This window comes from Triturus cristatus, chromosome 11, assembly GCF_964204655.1.
Source record: "Triturus cristatus chromosome 11, aTriCri1.1, whole genome shotgun sequence".
Classification (NCBI taxonomy): Eukaryota; Metazoa; Chordata; class Amphibia; order Caudata; family Salamandridae; genus Triturus; species Triturus cristatus.
The window spans coordinates 1,114,552,658-1,114,573,668 of NC_140594.1; the positions used below are offsets into that span (position 1 = coordinate 1,114,552,658).

Sequence of the window (21,011 nt, forward strand, 5' to 3'; positions counted from 1 at the left end):
AACATCCCTGTATATATAGGGGATGAAGACACAGTGACCTCCATGTGATAACGTTTTTTTTAGTAATTATAGATAGTTTAGGCAGTAGAGTGTGAGTACACTACCTTGAATAAAAGTGAGGAGTGGTAAGGGAAAAGTGTGACAGAACTCCTTCCTCGGCTTATACAATTAACCTCCAGATGAGGAGCCTATAAATGAACAGGTCTTTTGTGTATACATATATCACAAGGTCTTCTGCCAGTAGACAGGGTGAAAGGCAGGCGCGGTGCATAATTACTGCTATGGTTCAAAAAAGGAAAATGAGAACTATATTTTTCTTCATCTGATATGTTTTTCTAAAATTAAAAGATTCAGCAGATAGGAGATATTTCTGGCAACATGTTTATTTTTTCCACTATGTAATTACAGAAAAAGTAGAATGCATGTTTCAACACAGATTTTTTAATATGATGTGAAAGAGATCCTAATATCTTTTGGCAAATAATAGTAACTGATTTTTGTTTAGTAGTGTAGATTCTGCTTTTATACTTCGTGTCTACAATGAACATGAACTAGCTAGACACTAAAGGGCAGATTTACAAGAAAGTACCGCAGCGCAGCACCGCAAGCCCTTTGGCTGCGCCACGCTGTGGCACTTTCAGAGCATAGGAATGCAACATATTTACAAAGATAATGTCTCATTCCTGTGCTCTCCCCTGCGCTGGCGCACAATCAGCTGCCATGCGCCGGCACTGGCACCCTTGCACCATGGTGCAAGGATGCCTGCGCCATGGGGAGATTGTTTTTGTGCAGGAAGGGGCACCTTCCTGCACGAAAACAATCACTACAGGCATTTTTTTCTTTCAATGTGTGCTGTAGAATGCAGCTCGCATTGAAAGAGGAAAAAACGAGGAGGAATTAAAACATTTCTCCTCGTTGCGCCTGTAGCATACTGCCGCAATTCTAGGTTTATGATTCCTTGTAAATCTGGAAATGTGTCTGGTTCCATGGGCGTTGCGTGGGAACACCCACAGCAACACTCATAGAACGCCCCTTTCACGCAAAGTGCTGTGTGTAAAGGGGCTGTATTTACAAGGGCAGAAAAAGCCACGCAGGGTGGCTTTTCCTCTCCTTGTGAATATGGGGCAGAGAAATGCACTGTCAGCGCGTCACAAAAAGTGACGTACTGGTGGCGCAAGGGGCTTGTATATCTGCCCCATATGATTCAAGCAGTTTGTCAGAAAGGTGCGAGTGTGACTATGTATTGTAAAAAAGAAAATACCCTCTGCCATACATTAAAAGGATATTACAAGTCACCTCTCAGTTTCATGGACTTATAAAGAACTCGTATTTCGCCCTCGTTCCTCTGTATGAACATGGAACTCCCCGGTGACGTGCAATATACTTATAATGTACAGCATGGGGTACTTTACCCCATATATGTTGCATAGAGTAGATTTCCAGAATTTTGGCCGGTTCTGGTGAGCCTGCAACAAAATAACTGATAAATTACATCTGGAAATACGAGCAAGATGGATCTTTCTGGGTTTTAAACTGGAAGGATTTATTTAAAGGACTCGTAAGTTTATTTCTGTCCTTTTCACACAAGCAGCTTCCAGAAAGTATATCATGAAGTTCTTCTGCAGGGCTTGAATTACAGCATCGCTTTCTGCTCATAACTCCCTTATTACTTTACAAGGATTGGAATTATCTGTTCTGAATCCGTTATTTAAGTTTTGTTCTCTTTTTCATTTACACTATATAAGTCTACTTATGTAACAACAACTTTTGATGTGACATCACCACAAGCTGAACTGCCATTTGCTGTTTACTCATCTATGCCTAGTACCCTGTCAGCCTCTTTGAGTTGTTCCAACACTTCGGGTCTCTCCTCCTTGCACGTGTCACCTGCTCCTACCCTCCTGTCTGTGGTTTGAAGTTGTGTTGGTGATCTCTTGCCAGTGTCTGTAACATAGAAGTCATTGGAGAACTAGAGGTGATGAAGACAGATGTGTAGTGCTATAAAATGACATATACAGAGTCTGTTATGATGACACAGCAGGCCTAATCCATATACAAGATGTCACATCCTTAACGTGACTGCTACCATTCCATCCTGATGTTGGAATTACAGGCAAGCCCATACATAGTACATGGGAGGCGGCTCTGTGGGCCTTAACGCGGAATGGCGCAGACCTTGTACGGATAAGGCTGTAGGGTTCCTGCAAGAATATAGTCCTCCCTGATTTTCTTTACTCCCTCAGGAGGCCTGAAGTTGAAAGCCCGAAGCAGGCTGGAGAAGAATATGAAAAGCTCGACCCTGGCCATCTGTTCGCCAAAACACACCCGGTGGCCTGGGAGAGAGGGAGGGAGGGAGGGAGGAGAGAGAAAGAGAGAGAAGCCACCATTAAAATGCATTATGGGTGAAATGTATTCATTGTAAAATATACATCAGTCATTGGGATCTCTGTGTAGCCTCAGGCAACATAAACCAATGAAACTGCGCTCGACTGGAGTGGAGACATGTCATTTTCGGTCTCACCTACTAGCGAGAGCACGCTCAACTGTTGTAAGACTATTGCTAGCTTACATTGGGCTTAAAGCCCACTTACTGTGTGCCATTGTGTGCCATTGGTTAGCTTCATTGTCACTCATTTGATTGCTTCTAATACAGTACATAGTGTGGGCTTTCCTTCCTCTTTTCGTGTTTTTCACTGCCCTGGAGCATGGATGCATTACTTGCACCCTTCCACTACTCTCATTTTAGGTGCTGCTTTTTACTTTTTGTTTAAGCATTCCACGAGTGCATGTGTGTTTTCTAGCAGTCTCTCTTAAGCACATCCCCTTTCCTCTATGCTTGCTTATGATGCTCTTTCGCAGCTTGTGTGCATTTCCCCTCCTTCATCTATAAGGCTTTTTAATGCTTATCCCCCTTGGTGTTACTTTTTTGCCCATGAGCTTCTCCCCCTCCAGCTCGAGGTTGCTCTCTCTCTTGTCCGTTTGCCCCCCATCCATGATCCCCTCTCTCTGTTTGGTTTGCCCCCACTCTGGCCCCCATGTTCCTTCCTCTGCCTGCACCTGTGTTGGTTCTCCCCGCTATCCTGTTGCTTCCCAAGCCCTGCCTATTCCACCCTCTCCCCTCCTCTCTGTTCTCCCCCCCCACCCATACACAAATTATTTCTTCTGTTTGCCAATCCAACCCGAATTGGCAAAGAAAATTGCTTCGTCATTGTGTAGGCACCTACATGCTTGGTGTGACAGTATACAAAAAAATGACAGAGGGATCCATAACTTTTTTGTATACTTCAGTGTAACGCACTAAGTGGGACGGGTATGCTCAAACATGGGTCCCGTACACACTCTGCAAATGACACTAGGCTATCCCAGACTAATTGTCCTAATACTGGTCCAAGGTTGCTTGTGTACCAGTCCAGGGAGGATCTGGCATGGCAGTTTGTACTGAACTGTTCCCATTGGAGCAGAGTCAAGACGGATTTGCATATGGCTGGGTCCAAACTGAGGTGGCATGGTGTGCAAAATGACTATGGACTGGATGCGCCCGTGGGCAGATAACAGTAGCTGTGATTAATTCAAGTGCTCCATTCATCACTTTTGGTACATTTCAGTGCATGCACCTATAAAATGACACGGTTGGTTGCATCATAGCCTTTTGTAAAACTTTTAACAGACATGCTGCACAGCATCGGATATGCAAAGGCAAAAGGCCCCAGCATAATTTCCAAATTCCACATATATGTTTCCAGATGGCACAAATGACAAAGCTACTGCTAACACACTGTGTACCAGTAGGCATAGAGCAAAGAGCGGAACTTACCTGTTTCCCTTTCAGAAAACCTTTCTGGCCACACTGCTGCATGCAAGGCTTCCTTTGATCTCCCAAAGAAGGGTCCATATTATCAATTTGTAACTTTTTTTTCAACATAGTTTTGTACATTTTCCGTTTTTATTTTAGAACATAGATCAGAAAGAACAACAGTGGGTCAACAATCAATCCAGCAGTATGATAATAAGCTATATCATCTCTTACAGTCTATGGCACCCATTCCATAGTGACCAACAGAGTAGAAATTAGTGACGCAATCACTGGTGAGTCATCAAAGTCCCAGCAATGTCAACCATCCATATACAACCACAAGGCAACACACAGCACATTCACATTTAATACCAATCAATAGCTAAAAAAAAATCCAATGTGGCCAAATAATTTTCACAGTTTGTATGGCCTGGCAGATCAAGCTAGACTGTTCCTATTAGAGCAGGACCAAGACTGATTTGTATATGGTCGCTGCTTGTGTGCAATTGCATATTTGGCAGAAAATTATTGACTAGAATGCAGCCTGAGTTGATTACCAGAGGCTGAAAATAGTATATGCATTATGCCCACCCCCTTTAGTTGTTTTAATGTGATGACGTATGTGCAACAGTAGTGTACCTGGTCGGTCCTGTGCTTGCTGAGACATAGGACTTAAGCAAAACCTCACTGATGTGGTCCAACCAGGTTGAAACCAGTATGCAGTTACCTGTGTTTGTGTTTAGAGGTGACATGGATTGGTAGTTCTGGACAGACTTTTTTGGAGCCTGACAAAGACTGATTTGCATACACTTGCTGCCCATCTAGAGTGGTATAGTGTGCAAAACAACAATGGACTAAAATGCAGACCAAGTAAATCCACGTGACGGACACTTTTGCAAGCATCTCATCACTTTTTGTTGTCTTACAGTGATGCTCTAAGTGCGACAGGTTCATCCAAATGTGTCCTGTGCTTGCTGTGTCAAATGGCTCAAGTTTCATCTTATTGAAAAAACTCAACTAGGCTGAAATGGACTCGGGTTACTTGTGTTCCCATTCACAGGGGCCTTGGCCTGGCAGTTTAGGCTTGACTTTTCATTCTGGAGCAGAACAGACTAATTTGCATATAGATGCTTCATGTCAGCAGTGGTGCAGTGGGCAAAAAAGACTGGGATAGAACGCCGGGGGATTGCTAATGAATGACATTTATACAGGCATTCCACCTATTGCCTTTTGTTATTTTAACATTTGAAGCACCTCACGATTGGTCAGGCCACCATTCTTTTGAAAGCTTATCTTCATGTCAGAAAACAATTTGCTACGTCACCGCCAATTAAGGTTTAGTCCTGGTGGTAACACTGAAAAAGGCAACTTTATAGCCATGGATAAGGTGCTGCATGTTCTTGATGATCAGAGACTAATTTGTGTTTTTTTATGACCACTGAACAACGCTGAACTCTGTAGACCACAAGATGATCTTCAATATATTGAGGAAATGTGTTGACAATTATAGGGGACAGTTTGCGGGTGTATATCATTCCTTTATTACACACATACAGGGACTAACACCAGGAATCCATATCTCATGTGGCGTTGCTCAATTCTTATTCCACTCCTCCTTCAACATTTAACTCGGGTGATCTGACCATAAAGATGTTATGATCTGTATCTTAAAGTACCCATCTGAAGAATTGATAAAAAATCTTTATGAATTTTTTCATGGTTATTTTCTGTGTTGTTTTAGAACACTGTTCATTTTTGATAATCTCCCATTTGATGGTCTTGTTTCTCTTGATGAAGATTATTGGGACTAATGTTGATCCACTGAAACTTAGATCAGCGTTTTTTAATTGACCACATTGCTTTTCTTTAACCTCGGTGTATTCAAATATTGCCAAAACTGATTGCCTAGGGTCTATTGTTGACTCAAAATCATTTTATGTTCCTTAATATGCTTAAGAAAACGTGCATAATTTGGAGTGGGAGATTCATATGGGTTTAAAATCCATTTAAGTGTTTCTTTAAGCATGAGGAAGAACTACTGTATAATGTTAAAGCAAAATAGTTTTTTGTATTTTTGTGAATACAAGATGAGGTAGTAATAGAGTTATGCTTATTTATGTGTGTAAGTTATTTGATTAAAACTGAATGTGATTAATGTGATGACATATAATATATTAACAAATTTATTGAAAGATAAAGTCAAGGTAAGCAGGGTTCTGTTGTAGCTGTGTCTTATCCGTTCCGTGCTACCTATATTTGAGGGTTCCCTTATTTTTAATACTTGTTAAAGCAGTGCAACATGCACCACCTCACCCCTGTAATTCACCAGGCTGCATTGCAGGACTAAGGTGAAGTGTAGGTTAGATCACATGTATGGGTTCCCTACGTAGGCCTAGAATTATCTGACAATTCATCCCTCTCTTCTTAGTACCCCACCTGACATGCCTGGGTTCCTCACATGTCTATCCTGAAGGCACAAGGGTGTGTGATGCTCTTAAAATTGGAACTGGAAGGAAACCTCCATACCTACACCATATCTCTCCCTGCAGACGCACCCAACTAGGCAGCCATATGTTATGTTATATGAATTTGTAACGCGAGCGGCTACTAATGAGTGTCCCGGCGCGGAGCCTAGCGGGGTATGAGCAGAGAGCTTCAGGGAAATAGATGTGTTTTCAATTTCATCTTGAACACGACTGGGCCCTTGATGGTACGCAGGGCAAGAGGAATAGCATTCCAAGCAACTGCCGCTTTTACTGCAAATGATCTGCACCCTATCCTCTGAAGCTTGAAACGAGGGACCTGAGCATAACATAAGGACGAGGATCGCAGGGAGCGCACGGGAACATAGAAGGAGAGACGCCTCTGCAAGTAGAGAGTACCACAGCTGTGGAGAGCACGGTGGGCTAAAGCCAGTAGTTTAAATTTGACTCTATCCACCATGTGGGGCCAATGGAGAGAGTGCAGCTGTTGATGAACACTGCTCCTAGCCGACATGCCCAATAAAAGTCTGGCTGCCGTATTTTGAACCACCTATAACTTCTTCGCCAGGTAGCCCGGGATACCAGCATAAAGGGCATTGGCATAGTCCAGCCGTGACAGAATCAGCGCACAGGTGGCCGTTTTCCTTGCCGTCTGAGGTAAGAGGGGAAAGGATCTTCTGAGACTTTTAAGCAGGCCGAAACAGCAGCCAGCCAGCTTCTTGATGTGTGTCGAGAAGGTAAGACATTCATCGAACCATACCCCCAGATTTTTAGCTGGCTTCCCTGACGAGGTGGGTAATGGAAACTCAGGAGGCCAGAGCTGCTCTCTGAAGTTAAGGGGGAGTTTACCAAATAGCAGAATCTCTGACTTTTCTTCATTGCGCTTAAGCTGCGCTTCCGCCAGCCATTTAAAGGTGGAAGATAGTCAATGATGAACCAGTAGTACAGAGTCCGCATCTTTGTCCCAAGTAAAAAGCAACTTGGTGTCGTCAGCGTAGGCCATCACCTTGGCCCCTAGCTCCTCCGCCAGATAAATCAGAGGAGTACACATATTGAAAAGAAGGGGGCTAAGGGAAGAACCCTGGGGGACACCCGTTGTTACTGGCTGAGGGGAGGAGGAAGACGGAGGAATCCAGATCTACTCAACCCGCCCTTCCAGGAAGGACTGGAGCCAGCCCCACACGGCATCCCGACAGACCAATCTTGGCCAGACGTGGCAGGAGAAGTGAGTGCAGGACCGTGACAAACACCGCCGAGAGGTCAAGCAAAATTAATGCAGCTCTCCCGCCGGCTTCCAAACACTCCCAGATGGCCTCCGCCACCTCAACCAGCACTGTTTCGGTACTGTGGGACGCCCGGAACCCTGATTGGGCTGTATGCAGGAACACCTCTCTTTCCACAAAATCGGTGAGCTGTTTATTTACCACCTTTTCACACAACTTCGCCAAAGCAGGAAGGAGAGAGATAGGCCGGTAATTCCCGGGACAAAGGGGGTCCAGTGATGGCTTTTTTAGGAGTGGCAAGATCTTAGCCTCCATCCAAGCCTGTGGTACCACCGCTTTCGGGAGAGACATGTTAATGATGGTATTCACTTGGGAACCAGGCAGCAGTTTTTGAAGCTGTGCGTTCACTAGATGTGCGTTATCGTTCAATCTCTGCTATTTTAAACATCGTTTTTAATTGTGTTGTATATTGACTCGTTTAAAAACATTTAGTATATTTTACATTGCTATTTGCACTACTTACCTCATTTGAATTGCTGAACAGTTGTGGCATCGAGCGTGGGGACTGAAACGGAGTTGTGTTCAATACTCCGGGGGCGACGGGGCGGCTGACATTTTGGGAGGAGGAGGTTAGCGGTGCAGTTGCCGCTCAGAGCACGCACGTCATGGGTCAAAAAGGGCGGAGGTGGCGAGCGCGCACTTGAACCAGGCAGCAGTTTTTGAAGCTGTGCGTTCACTAGATGTGCGTTATCGTTCAATCTCTGCTATTTTAAACATCGTTTTTAATTGTGTTGTATATTGACTCGTTTAAAAACATTTTGTATATTTTACATTGCTATTTGCACTACTTACCTCATTTGAATTGCTGAACAGTTGTGGCATCGAGCGTGGAGACTGAAACGGAGTTGTGTTCAATACTCCGGGGGCGACGGGGCAGCTGACATTTTGGGAGGAGGAGGTTAGCGGTGCAGTTGCCGCTCAGAGCACGCACGTCATGGGTCAAAAAGGGCGGATGTGGCGAGCGCGCAGCGGACGCGCGCATCGGACGCGCCGAAGGCGCGCCTAAGGCAAGCCCGTCTGCGCCCGTCCGCGCACACCCGAGACCAGAGGCCAGTCCCCTTGCACCTGCAGGTATAGATCTGCACCCATATTCAGCGGAACAACTGAAGGAACTCCGGGGCACGGACAATTGTCATCACTGCTTGGGCCCCCCCTTTGAACAGATTAGCTGTACTAACTGTAAGTTTGCCCTGAAACTCGAAGATCAGACAGATAAGATCTCTCCTCTAAAAACCAATTTTAATATGAAGCTGGTAAATTGTCGTTCTCTACCTAAGCACGCGCTAGAAATTAGACTACTTTTAGAGGAGACCAGACCAGACGTAATATTTCTTACTGAGACTTGGCTTACGGGTTGGTCTAATCCCTCGGTAGTTCAGGCGCTCCCCCAAGGCTACTCCATCCAGAGGCAAGATCGATGCAGTGGCCGAGGAGGCGGACTTGCCATTATTCACAGGGAGTCCTTAAGCTGTCGAATCTCAGAGGGACTTATCCGGGATTGTGAAAGCTGCTCCTTTTCTATTAAGCTATCTCCCACATGTACATTTTCAGGCATGCTAATATACCGACCTCCAGGAGCCATAGGATCCTTCATCAGTGACTTGGTGGATAATATTTCCACATCGGTCAGCTCCCTGTCCAACTATACTGTGTTGGGAGACCTCAACCTACATTTCGAAACCCGATCAGATACCTATGTAGAGGAAGTAATTGATGCATTAGAGGTCTTACTGCTGTCCCAGAAAGTGACGGGCCCCACTCATGTTAAGGGACACCTGTTGGATCCAATTTTTTAAAAATATCCACCTCCAGATAGAGGATCCCCTGTCGGTCCCTTGGACGGACCATCACTTAATTTCGTTCTCTTGGCCGACCTCCGAGAGCAGGAAGGCTGAAAGTCACTCCAAAATTCCGAACCAGAGCTGGTCGAATATCTCCAGAGAGGAATGGGTCGCTATCCTCAAGGGAACAAGGCCTAGTCTTGATTCTGACCCCGAAATTGCTAACATACAATTTAATCAATGGATTAAAAATTCATTGGATGTACTTGCCCCTATAAAACTTAAAGATATCAAAAAAGGCACAAAAAAAGTGGCATGGTATACCATGGAGCTAAGAGATCTAAAACGGAACTGCAAGGTGCTTGAGAGGCACTGGAGGAAAGATTTTTCATCTCAAAAAAAGAAAATTTATCGTGATGCTTTAAAACTGTATAAAACTAAGATCTCCAAAGCCCAATCTACATTTTATGAGGCAAAGATTTTGTCTGCGCCCAACGCTCCCAGAGAAATCTTTAAAATATTCAAAGCCCTGACCACCCCTTCTGTAACATCAATGACACCGATTGATTTACAAGGGCGTTGTGACAATCTAGCAGAATTTTTTCACGACAAGGTTCAGGCGATCTACTCAGCCTTCTCGACCGTCGATAATTTTAATAATGACCTCTCAACGGTGGAAAATACAGGCCGCCGAGATCAAAGCTTGGAATTTTTCCCGCCCTTAGACGCAGACATAGTGGTGTCTTTACTTAGTAAACTCAAATCAGGTTCCCTTGGCGCCTCCCACTGTACTGCAGCAGGTCGCCCCAGAAGTAGCTCCTGTCATTGCTACACTGATCAACTCTTCTTTTGTAGCAGGTAAAGTCCCTGCACTATGGAAGGAAGCCATGGTGAAAGCCCTGCTAAAAAAACCGGGATCGGACCCGGAATTAATGGCCAACTATCGCCCTATTTCCCTGCTCCCGGGAATAGCTAAAATTGCAGAGAAACATGTTAATACTACCCTTTCCTCCTATTTGGAAGAACATAACTGCCTGCACCGGACACAGACTGGCTTTAGATCTCATCAAGGGACAGAAACCGCCTTGGTTGCAGTAGTGGAAGAAACAAGGAAAATCATGGACTCAGGAGGGTCAGCTGCATTGATTCTCCTCGACCTCAGTGCGGCCTTCGATACTGTTAATCATCAAATCTTGATTCTAAGGTGTCTCGAAATGGGGGTGACGGGCTCAGCACTGAGTTGGTTAGCCTCCTTTCTGGTAGGTCGCACTTTTCAGGTTTTTGAGGAGAACGTGTCCTCTAGGAAGGTTCCCCTGAAGAGTGGAGTGCCCCAGGGCTCCTCCCTTAGCCCCACTCTTTTTAATATTTATATGAGTCCCCTAGCTAAAATTGTGGAGGAATTTGGCATACAAATAGTGATGTATGCCGATGACACTCAGCTGATTGTCTCGCTCACAAATCTCGGTCAGCCACAAAGCAATCTCTCTAGATGCCTTGAAGAAATATCAGCTTGGATGAAACAGTCTTGCCTCCAACTGAATGGAGCAAAAACAGAGCTCATGCTGCTGGGAAAGCCTCTGCCCCCAGACCTGCCTTTGGCTTGGCCCAGCTGCATGGGATCCCCACCCACTCCAAAAAACCACATTAAGAGTCTAGGAGTGTGGTTGGACGAAAAATTAGACATGAAGACACCGGCCAATAAGGTTGCTGGATGCTGTTTCGGGATCATGAAAACAGCTAGGAAGATTCTTCCTCTTCTCCCATTCCACGCAAAAAAACTGCTCCTTCAAGCATTGGTTTTGTCACGTCTGGACTACGCTAATGCTTTATATCTAGGAGCTCCCCTATCTACAATAAGCATTCTGCAGAAGGTCCAGAACTGCGCAGCAAGAATTCTCCTACAAATCCCGCGGAGAGAATCAGCTAAAGGAGCAATCAGACAATTGCACTGGCTTCCGGTCGCAGAAAGAATCCAATTCAAGGCCCTATGTATCACGCATAGGATCCTGAACAAGAATGGCCCTCCAATCCTTCAAAAGTTAGTTTCCCCGTACCATCCCAACAGACACCTTCGCTCTGGTAGTAAACACCTGGCTATGGTTCCGAGAATTCTAAGGTCCAGATGCGGAGGCCGTTCTTTCTCTTATGTCGCATCAAAGACTTGGAATATCCTCCCACACTCCATTCGAATGGAGGAAAAATATCTTCCCTTTCGTAGACTCTTGAAGACGCATCTTTTCCCCATCGCATAAGCAGTCAGCATCTCTGTTTTCCTGGTTCTCAGCGCTGGGAGGCCCTAGGGTAGCCATGCGCTCCACAAATGCCTCTTTCATTTAATTTCATTTCATTTCACTTCTGTGTTTGCGACACCTGCAACTGCTGCTAGTATCCTAGCAGGACATGGGTCCGGAGGCGAGCCAGACTTTAGACCCTTGAGGATTTTAAGACAGTCCAATGGATCGACTTGTCTAAATACCGACAAGGAATTAGCTGTGCCAACAGGTTGACACTCCAAAGATGCCTCCATTCTGATGTCGCGGGGAGTAAATGCAGCTTGGATAGCACAAATCTTATCCCTAAAACAGCAGGAGAGAGTGTTACATCAGGAAGGTGAAGTTGGCGCCACACTAGCTTGGGCCAGAGGGGACGTGAAGCTCTGGACAATAGTGAATATTTCTTTAGAGTTGTTACTGGCTAATTCAATATGGGCCGCGTAGAATTGCCCTTTAGCCAACGTAATGGCTGCATAGTATATTTTCTGCTTATCTCTGAGCTTCCGCTTGTCAACTGGACAATACACACTCCTCCGCCAGGCCCGCTCAAGTTTACTTCTACTTCCTACACCCTTGCATTACTATTTGGTCTGGAATCTAACTGCATTCGCAGCCAGGGCAGCATGTTTGTCTTCCTGTCCGTTCTTTTATCCCCTATGCTTCTCTATTGTAGGAACTCACACTAACCTTTTCTCATCTCACTCGCCTTTGAATGAGGTTAAAACTCGGCTATGTTAACTTTCATAGCCCTGAATTTCCCTTTATTTAGATCAATGTGTTACTGCAAATGTGCCAGTGATGGGAAAGACCGTGTATATAGCTAACTCTATGTCTTCCCCTTATGAGCACATATGGTACCGGCTATCTCTGAATTCCCGTCCACCCGGGCTCCCTTTTTTCCATTTTATTTATTCTGCAAGCTGAATGATGGCTTGTGCTCATAATGTATTGGGTTTGTAAACTTTTTGTGGCTTGGTTTATGTTGTAAAAAATGATAAATAAATTAATAAAAAGTTAAACTTCCCCCCCAGGCAGTGTACATACATGGTTGGCTTTAGCGCTGGAGGCTTCCTGTGCAACAATCTTTTCCGGACACCCGCAAAAAAAACTGAAAAAAAAACTCCTTCACCACAGATTCCATCAATGCTACCCTCAAAAGTGCTCCTCTGAGACCTCACCTCTTAATAGCCCCTCTCTCACATGTATTTCATTTGTTTTATAGTGCTACTCATCCCAGTCTAGTGTGTTGTGCACTTTACATCACACACACATTATACAGAGGCAATGAATCATACGTGTATAAATCAGTACATAGAAAAGGTGATTACAAGGTGTAGGATTCAAATGTAACCTATACTGGTAGCCATTTTTTAAGAATACTTGGTCTGGGGAAACACAAACTCTAATAAGAAATATAACACAATGGTTATGGTTGGCTTTACTAATAATAATTTATTTCCACCATAACAAACCTTTTTAGCAACATTAGGATATTGAAAGACTGGGAAAAAACCTTTGAACCCGTATCATGCAGTTTGCATGCAGCTGTTTGATGGTAGTTCATAGCTCACTGTGTTATATTACGATTGTAATGTGCAGCGGCAGGTCATTCATAGGGGCATTGAACCCCTACTGCTACAAGCCACTTCCTCCCAGTCTCATTTTCTCAATTTAAAGAGCACCATACCTCCATTCATTTTTTTTCTTCCTTACGGGGCGGGCTGGTGCTCTCACGAAAGTCGTAGGTGGGTAGTACGAGCAACTGATGCTAAAACTGAGCTGCGCATGTCAGATTGGCAAGTATTTTTGCACTAGCCAGCCTGGCATGCGCAGTTCAGGCTTCCACATTGAAGGCTACCATGGAGCTGCGTCAGCAAAGACACAGCTTCATCTGTCATCAATGGAGTGTTGTGTTTGCATGCCCCAGCCTATCTTAGTTTTTATGCTGCTTGGTATTATATGCAGCATAAGAGCAGAGCTTGGATTAGGTGGGGAGCTTGGGCTTATTTCTCCCAGGCCAGAAGGAGAGAGAAGTAGTGGCCTGAAACTGAGGTGTGAAAAACCATTGCTTTGTCCCAGGCTGTACTGCGACATTTTAAGGTATTGGCCGGCCTCCTATCTCACACTCAGTATTCTGTCCCCTGGTGTTCTGCGGACAGACTGCAAAAGAAGGCCGCCTAGCCCAAAATCCTGTCCTCCCAGCGGCCCCTACCCTTCTCTGGGACTGAGGCTTATCGGCGTCACAGTAACTACAGATGAAAGCTGCTTGTTAATTGAGGTTTCTGGCAGACACTGACCAACACTTCCCTTTCGATAGGAGGGCCTATGTCCTGCATCTTTCTTCGGCTGTATTGTCGAGCTTTCTCTCCAGACCTATGGTTTTCAAATCTACATTTTTCTCACCATCTATGAAAGCCCAGCAGGAGGAGGTGAATAAGTGAAAGTGAGTATGAGGGAGTGAGTCAAGGAGTGTGAGTGTGATAGAAGGAGATGTTGATTAAAGGTTGTGAGAGAGAGTAGAGGTGAGTCAAGGGTGTGGATATCAATAGTGCAGCATGTACAGTTGCACCAGGGCCCAGAATAAGTGATTGTGTGCAAGTGTGTTAGTAAGTGAGAATAAGAACCAGGGAAGGTTAGTATGTTTGTATGTAACAGTGAGTCGGAGAGAGTATGAGTGAGAATAAATGAGAATGTGAGTTCGAGTAAGTGAGGGGGAAGAGAGTAAATGTTTGGGGGAGTGAGTATGAATGAGGCAAAAAAATATTTAATGGGGGAATTCCTGTCCGATATTGCGTCTCACCACTTTCAAAGATCACCAGCTGCCACTGGTAATGTATGAACTGCAAGTAACAAAGGGTTGTATGACGTTATAACACATGCTTTTATCCCACATGCCATTACAATGCAAAGTTTTACCACAACTTGCTTTTGGGAGTGCGCTGGATGTTGGAATAGTATAATTTACTATTCCAACTCCAGTGTGTGCAACAGTGGGAAGGTGTTGGAGTTAAATCCAACACCTTATACCTCCCCATAAGCCATTTGCGTTGTAAAGGCATGCGGGGTAAAAGCATGCGTCGTAAAGCATGTGTTGTAACGGCTGTTTCCCGTAATAAAGGATCTCTATGACAAAAGCAGTAACCCACTGATCTATCAACATGAAATACAGTTCTGTGATATGCATATTGCTTGTTATTTGCATCAGGCATGTTAACCTTGTGCGCTACTTTGGATGAGTCAAAGCTGCCACTAGACAAATTTCGAGCAGGAACATTAATCACCAGAGTTATCTTGACATTTTTATTGTTGCCTGAAAACTGCTAAGCACACAAAGAACTCTGCCCATGAGGAACTGCTGGAGACACAAGGAATTCTTTAAACTGAGCTCAGCGCCAGGTGAGGCTGGACCAGACATACTGCCTTAAAGTTGGCCCTTTACCTGCCTGCCGTTGACCGTATGTAATACAGCACTAATGGTTCAGTAGGGTCCTCAAGCCTTTGGATCCTGCTGCCACTACACCTGTGGCACCAATGGAAGCTACGTGCAGAGTGCCACCTGGCCTCTACTATACATTGTTTCGCACACTCACCCGGAAGGCCGGGCTCGGCCGAATGGTATAAATAAAGGGCCAAGAATCACTTACAGTTCTTCTGTGAGATCTGTACCCAGTGTCTGTGTGCAGCTCTCTAAAGCGGTGTGTTCCAGGTCAAGTAAACCTATACTAAGGGTTGACATGGGCCCTTTACACTGGCGACAAGGTCGAAGGTCCCTCTTTGCAAGAGTGCCCACCTCTCAGTGCGGAGTGTGGCGTGGCAGACTAGGTTTCACCGCCATGTACTGTTTGGTGTAAAGCTGTTCCGCGCATTGATGTGAGGGTATGTGAAGTGGCAGCTGGTGATCCCTGGCCCCCTACTCCCGCTGAGTGTGCTGTGGGTGTTTCCAGACTGTCCAGAGAAGTGCTGTGTTTCCACGCTCAAGGTCGGTGAATGCGAAGGCAGCGGATGGAGCCCTGCCCCCAAGTAGTGTTTGCCAAAGAGAAGTGTTGCTGCTGTGCCAGGCAGAAGCAGGCCTCGTGGACACACAGGTCCTTCGAGGGGAGCAGTTGCAAAGCTGCATGGCCACAGGTGTACCGGTTGAGGTGCAGGACACAATCCAGGCGTTGGTGAGGAGATATGCACCAGCAGAATTAGCGGCTCTGGAGGTGGCCCACACAGGCATGGCCGTGGCGGAATGCCCAGTGAGAGCGGACAGTGGGGATTTAGCGTGCAAGTTGCTTAACAGATGAAAGAGGTGAGAGATCTACAACACTCCATGCCTGTGTCCCTGTGTAAGTGGTGAAAAAGCAGTGCTAGATGCCAGGGAAGCAAGAGGCCAGATCACCGGGGTGGAGTTGAGTGCATAGCCTAGAGGGAGGCGCCCCCAGTGTACTCAGTGGATTCAGTATAGGAATGCTGGGAGAGAGAGAGAGGGCGCCACACCCAATGAGAGTTCTGGCTCTTCTCGCCTGGCGGATGCTCCGCCCATGCATCAACACAGTGCGCATGCGCCAGTGGCAGCGAGCCCACCTTTCAGTCAAATGGCAGACAGTGACAGTGGTTGGGGAGGTTGGACAATTATTTTCGAGCAATGCGAGTGACTGATAATGCTGTAAAGCGCTCCATGATGCTTCACATGGGTGGTGATGAACTCTGTGACGTGTTTGAAAACCTTCCGAATACTGGGAGCAACAGTGATTTTGATGCAGCGGTGGCTGTGCTCAACAGGTACTTTGATCCACAGTTAAATCCTGATTGTGAGATGTATGAGTTGAGGCAGGCGGGCAAGCAGGAGAATGAATCAGTTGATGCTTGCTACCTACGCCTTAGAAAGCTCGCCAGCACGTGCACTACTATTGACCGGCTGGATAAGATCAGAGCGCAAATCATACAAGGATGCTGGTCCTTGAATTTGAGAAAGTCGATAAAGCGCCAACATGGAATATCTCATGATGAAATGCTGATCCTAGCAAGGTCCCATGATTTAGCGTATAGTTGCGCAGAAGATATGGCAGCGGCTATGGCACGAGGAGCGGCAGGGGTGTCATCTCCAAGAATGAAAAAGGTCAAAGAAGAGAAAGTTGAAATCATTCAATGCAGACTGGCCAGGGTTAGCAAGACATGTTGTCCGAAGTCAGGTGAGAAGTCCTGTGGGGCATGCACAAGTTGGCAAGTGGTTGTCCGGTGCAGGTGAAACCCTTTCTCAAGTGTGGCTGGCTGAACCATTTTGCACGAGTATGCCATAGCGCTAGTAGCATGACTGGGTCAGGATTTTGTAGACCGGCTCGACCCACTCTCAAACTCCTGGAAATGGGAGAAGATGATGAAGCTGGCAACACTCAGTCAGAGCACAAGGTCCTGGAGGGAGGCTGTGTGGTAGATGACAAAGATGAAGAAATATTCACAATCTCCCTTGTTGTGCGTAAGAAGCAGTAGAAAAGACCGCCTCCCCTGTGCCATATCACCATTGAAGGTGTCAGGATTTCCGCTTTGATCGATACAGAAACTTTGGTGAATGTGATGGACGACATACAGTTTCAGAAACTGACACCACGCCCTAAGCTGGTACCGACCAAGGTGAAGATTTACACATATGGGGGACAGGATCCTATTTCCCTGCAAGGAGCAATCGAGGTGTTAGCTGAGAGTGAAGGAATGATAGTACTTAGTCGTTTCATGTGACCAAAAGAAATACTGGGACTCTCGTAGGGTGCCATACGGCTGAGGATTTGGGGTTTGTTTTCTTTGATCGGCAGATTTATCAATCGCATGCTGAGGCCACTTTGGCGGACTTTCCAGAGTCATTTAATGGCCTAGGATGTTTAAAATGAGTAAAGGTCAAGCTACACATTAACAAACCCATATGTCCAGTTGCATTATGACATAGAAAAGTCTCCTTCCTTCTGCGATGAATGGAGGAAGAGTTCAAAAAAGTCATTGAAAAAGTATCAGGGCCCACCCCTTGGGTGTCTCTGCTTGTGATTGCCCCAAAGCTGAAGGAACCTGGGGCTACAAGACTATGTGTTGACATTAGATTACTTAATAGAGCAATTCACCATGAAAGAAATATCAAGCCCACAGTGGATGAAATCGTAGCAGATTTAAATGGCGCTCAAAGGTTATACAATTTTGACTTGAATGCCGGATATCACCAACTGTTACTTGACGAAGCAAGTAGATACATCACAGCATTTTCTACCCACGTGGGGTTGCGACAATATCGCAGGCTCATCTTTGGGATCTCCTCAGCCGCAGAGGTGTCCCAAGAAGCAATCAGGTTGAGTAGGGGTGATCAATGTAACTGACAACATTCTGATCTTCTCTAAAACTTTGGAAGAGCATCATGTGAAGTTGAGAGCTGCGCCTGGCGGAAGGTGGCCTGACACTTCATCATTAAAAGTGTCTGTTTTACACTAACAGAGTGGAATTTCTTTGGATATTCCTTTGTACAAAAGGGTCTCCAAGTTAATCCATAGAAAGTGGAAGCTATCAAATTGGCTGATGAACCTCTAAATGTAACTGAGGTATGAAGTTTTCTAAGGGTTGGCTAATTATTGCAGACGATTCATTCTGATATTAGTGACTCTATCAGAATGCTAAGGGCTGTAACCAAACATGACACACAGTGGGAGTGGCCTGGTGAAGCAGCGCAGTTGTTCAAGGCCGAGAAGGATGGAACTCTTGCCTGACGCCACCATGGCATATTTCAGTCCTCAAAAGAAGACAAAACTGGTGGTCGATGCAAGCCTAGTGGGCTTGGGGGCAGAGCTGCTATTGGAGAAATGTGCTGGCAGGTGGGGGCCCATTGCATACACCAGCCGAGCACTCATGGAAGAGGAAAGCACTGCGCTGGGTGTGCCTGCACTTTCATCTCCATTTGTGTGGACAGATATTCATAGTGGTGATGGATCACAAGCCAATAGTTACTCTGTTCATGGGCACTGCCTGTAATGGATCCCGAGGATTGATCGGTTGGCAGTTCAACTTCAACAGTGTGCATTTGAGATGGTTTAGAGGCCTGGGCACAAGCATTACAGCTGACTATTTGTCCCATCACCCACAGGGGTCAAACATTATCCATGATCAAAAAGCGAATTAAGGCACAGAGGCATTCGTAAAGATGGTTGTAGAGGTGGCATGACCAGTAGCGCTCTCAATAACAGAGATCCTTGGAGCAATGGTGGCAGATAGCTGTATACAGAAAGTGAAGGAGGTCCTTAAGAATCAGGGGTGGAGACATTTTCTGGATGGCATCAAAGTGCGGACAGTGGAAGATCAATTGGTCATGACCCAGATGTAGAAGGTAAGTGATGAATTGAGCGTGAGTGCTGAATGTCAAGGGATTGGTAAAACCAAGGCTTGTTTATGACACAAAGTATGGTTTCCAGGGATGGATAAGATGGTCGATGAAAAAGTAAGAGGTTGCCACTCTTGTGCCATCACAAGTGGAGACCCCCCCTATAGTGCCACTGACCACAGAAGAAGCAGTAATGCAACCCTGGTTGCCAGTCAACTTGGATTTTGGAAGCTTTCCGGGTGGAAGTCTGACCGCAGTACTCCTTGACAGTCATTCAGAGTATCCAGCAGTGGAGTTAGCGAGGTCCACATCATTTGCTAATGTCAGGCCGGCCTTAGAAGAGATCTTTGCAACATTAGGCCTCCCAGATGAGATTAAAAATCCATAACAGACCCCCGTTTCACGGTCAGGAATTTCAGGATTACTTGCAAGAATTGAACATAAGGCACAGAAAGATAACTCCCCAATGGCCACAGGCAAATGGTGAAGCAGAGCGTCTTATGAGGACACTAAATAGAGCGCTCCAAATTGGGGTGGACCAGGGTGAAGACATGGAGTGCTGTTTATACCAGTTCCTGTGAGCATATTGGCAGACTCCGTCACAGTACATCTAGGTGTGCCTCCAATGATCTGATCATGAGACAGAGCACGAGAGATGTGCTGCCAGCCAGCCTGTATCGGGAACCTGATGTCATCAATACACAGGCGGCTTGAGACAAACAGAACACCACAAATGAAAGGGCTTGAAAAGATCAAGGTGCAGTCATCCAAGACTTGAGAGTGGGTGACAAAGTGATCATCACCCAGGTTGGAAGTATCGCAACCCCTATGAGAAGGAGAAATGGGAAATCGTAAATGTACAGACGTCCGGTCAAGCAACAGGTCCAAGAAGGAGATGGTGAGCGAGAAAAAACTGAGGAGCTTGAGTGGTCAGAGACCAACTCGCCTAGTGGGACGTCAATAAGTAGTCCAGAGATGGCCATAAGTCCTGAATCATCACAACTGGGGTCTGAAAACAACTTGGACAATAGCTCCCTAAGCCAAAGAGACATCGGAGGTAGTGGGAGATATGGACTGCGTCCCAACCCAGTCAACGTCTAGGAGACTTTGCAAGTGGCATCCAAAGTGGCTGAAAGAAAGGGCTGACTACTAAATGCCATCATAGTTGTGTTTGTTATTTTGATTTGTTGTTTTACATCAATAAAGTTTGGAAGGGATGTATCGTGCCACCCGGCCTCTACTATACATTTCATGGCACACTCATCCAGGAGACTGGGCTCGGCCGAATGGTATAAATAAAGGGCAGAGAATAGCTTGTGGCTCTTCGGCAAGACCCGTACCCAGTGTCTGTGTGCAGTACTCTAAGGCAGGGTGTTCCAGGCCAAGCAGGCCTATACTAAGGGTTGGCTTGGGACCTTTACACTACTCTCCTTCGTCAATTTACTTAATGAAGTGATAAAGCAGTAGTTGAAGTGCAGAAATATATGCACTTATAGTTGCCAACTTAACCAGAAATAAAATACCAGGCATTTGTTCACATTAAAAAATTGTGCAATGGCCTGAACACAGTACTTAAATAGGACTTTATATATTATAGTCTGTATTCATTTGTAGAGGACCTTTCCGTGTCTGTCTACTTTAAAGATCAATTGCTGCTGATCAGCCAATCTGACCTTTTATATGCTGCAGAGGTCGGAACTTGGCCCTCTGTGCCACTGCCAATGTCGAAATCAATTAATAAAATCACCAGCAGGAAGCTTGCGAGGAAGAGTTTTTCTTTGCCTCCTTGGCAGTCCCGAATGAGCAAATACTTAATACACTCCAGCGCAGGGGCTGGCTACAAGATTGTGTCATCCAGGCCTGCATGATCTGTTCACACTGTTCTCTATTTCTGATTTTTAAGAGGAACAAAGTCATGGAATTGAAAGAGGGACAATCGTACAGACGTATGCGTAATGCGAATGGCACCGATTTCGGAGCACAGATGGCACCTCCTGGCTTGGCGCCTGGTGTGGTGCACTGTCCCACCACCCTAAAGCCGGCGCTGTGTACACCACTGTACACA

The 21,011-nt window shown here is 45.7% G+C and overlaps 1 protein-coding gene across 1 annotated transcript in view; it reads right to left on the reverse strand.

Annotated features, from left to right (window-relative positions):
* Positions 1-363: 363 nt before the first annotated feature.
* The window catches only part of LOC146786126 (cytochrome P450 2J2-like), a 169,276-nt gene continuing 148,628 nt past the window's right edge, over positions 364-21,011 (reverse strand). Inside the window, exon 9 of the mRNA XM_085635626.1 lies at positions 364-2,333. Coding sequence (XP_085491752.1) covers positions 2,155-2,333 — 179 coding nt within the window. The 3' untranslated portion in view covers positions 364-2,154. The remainder of the gene's footprint in view (positions 2,334-21,011) is intronic.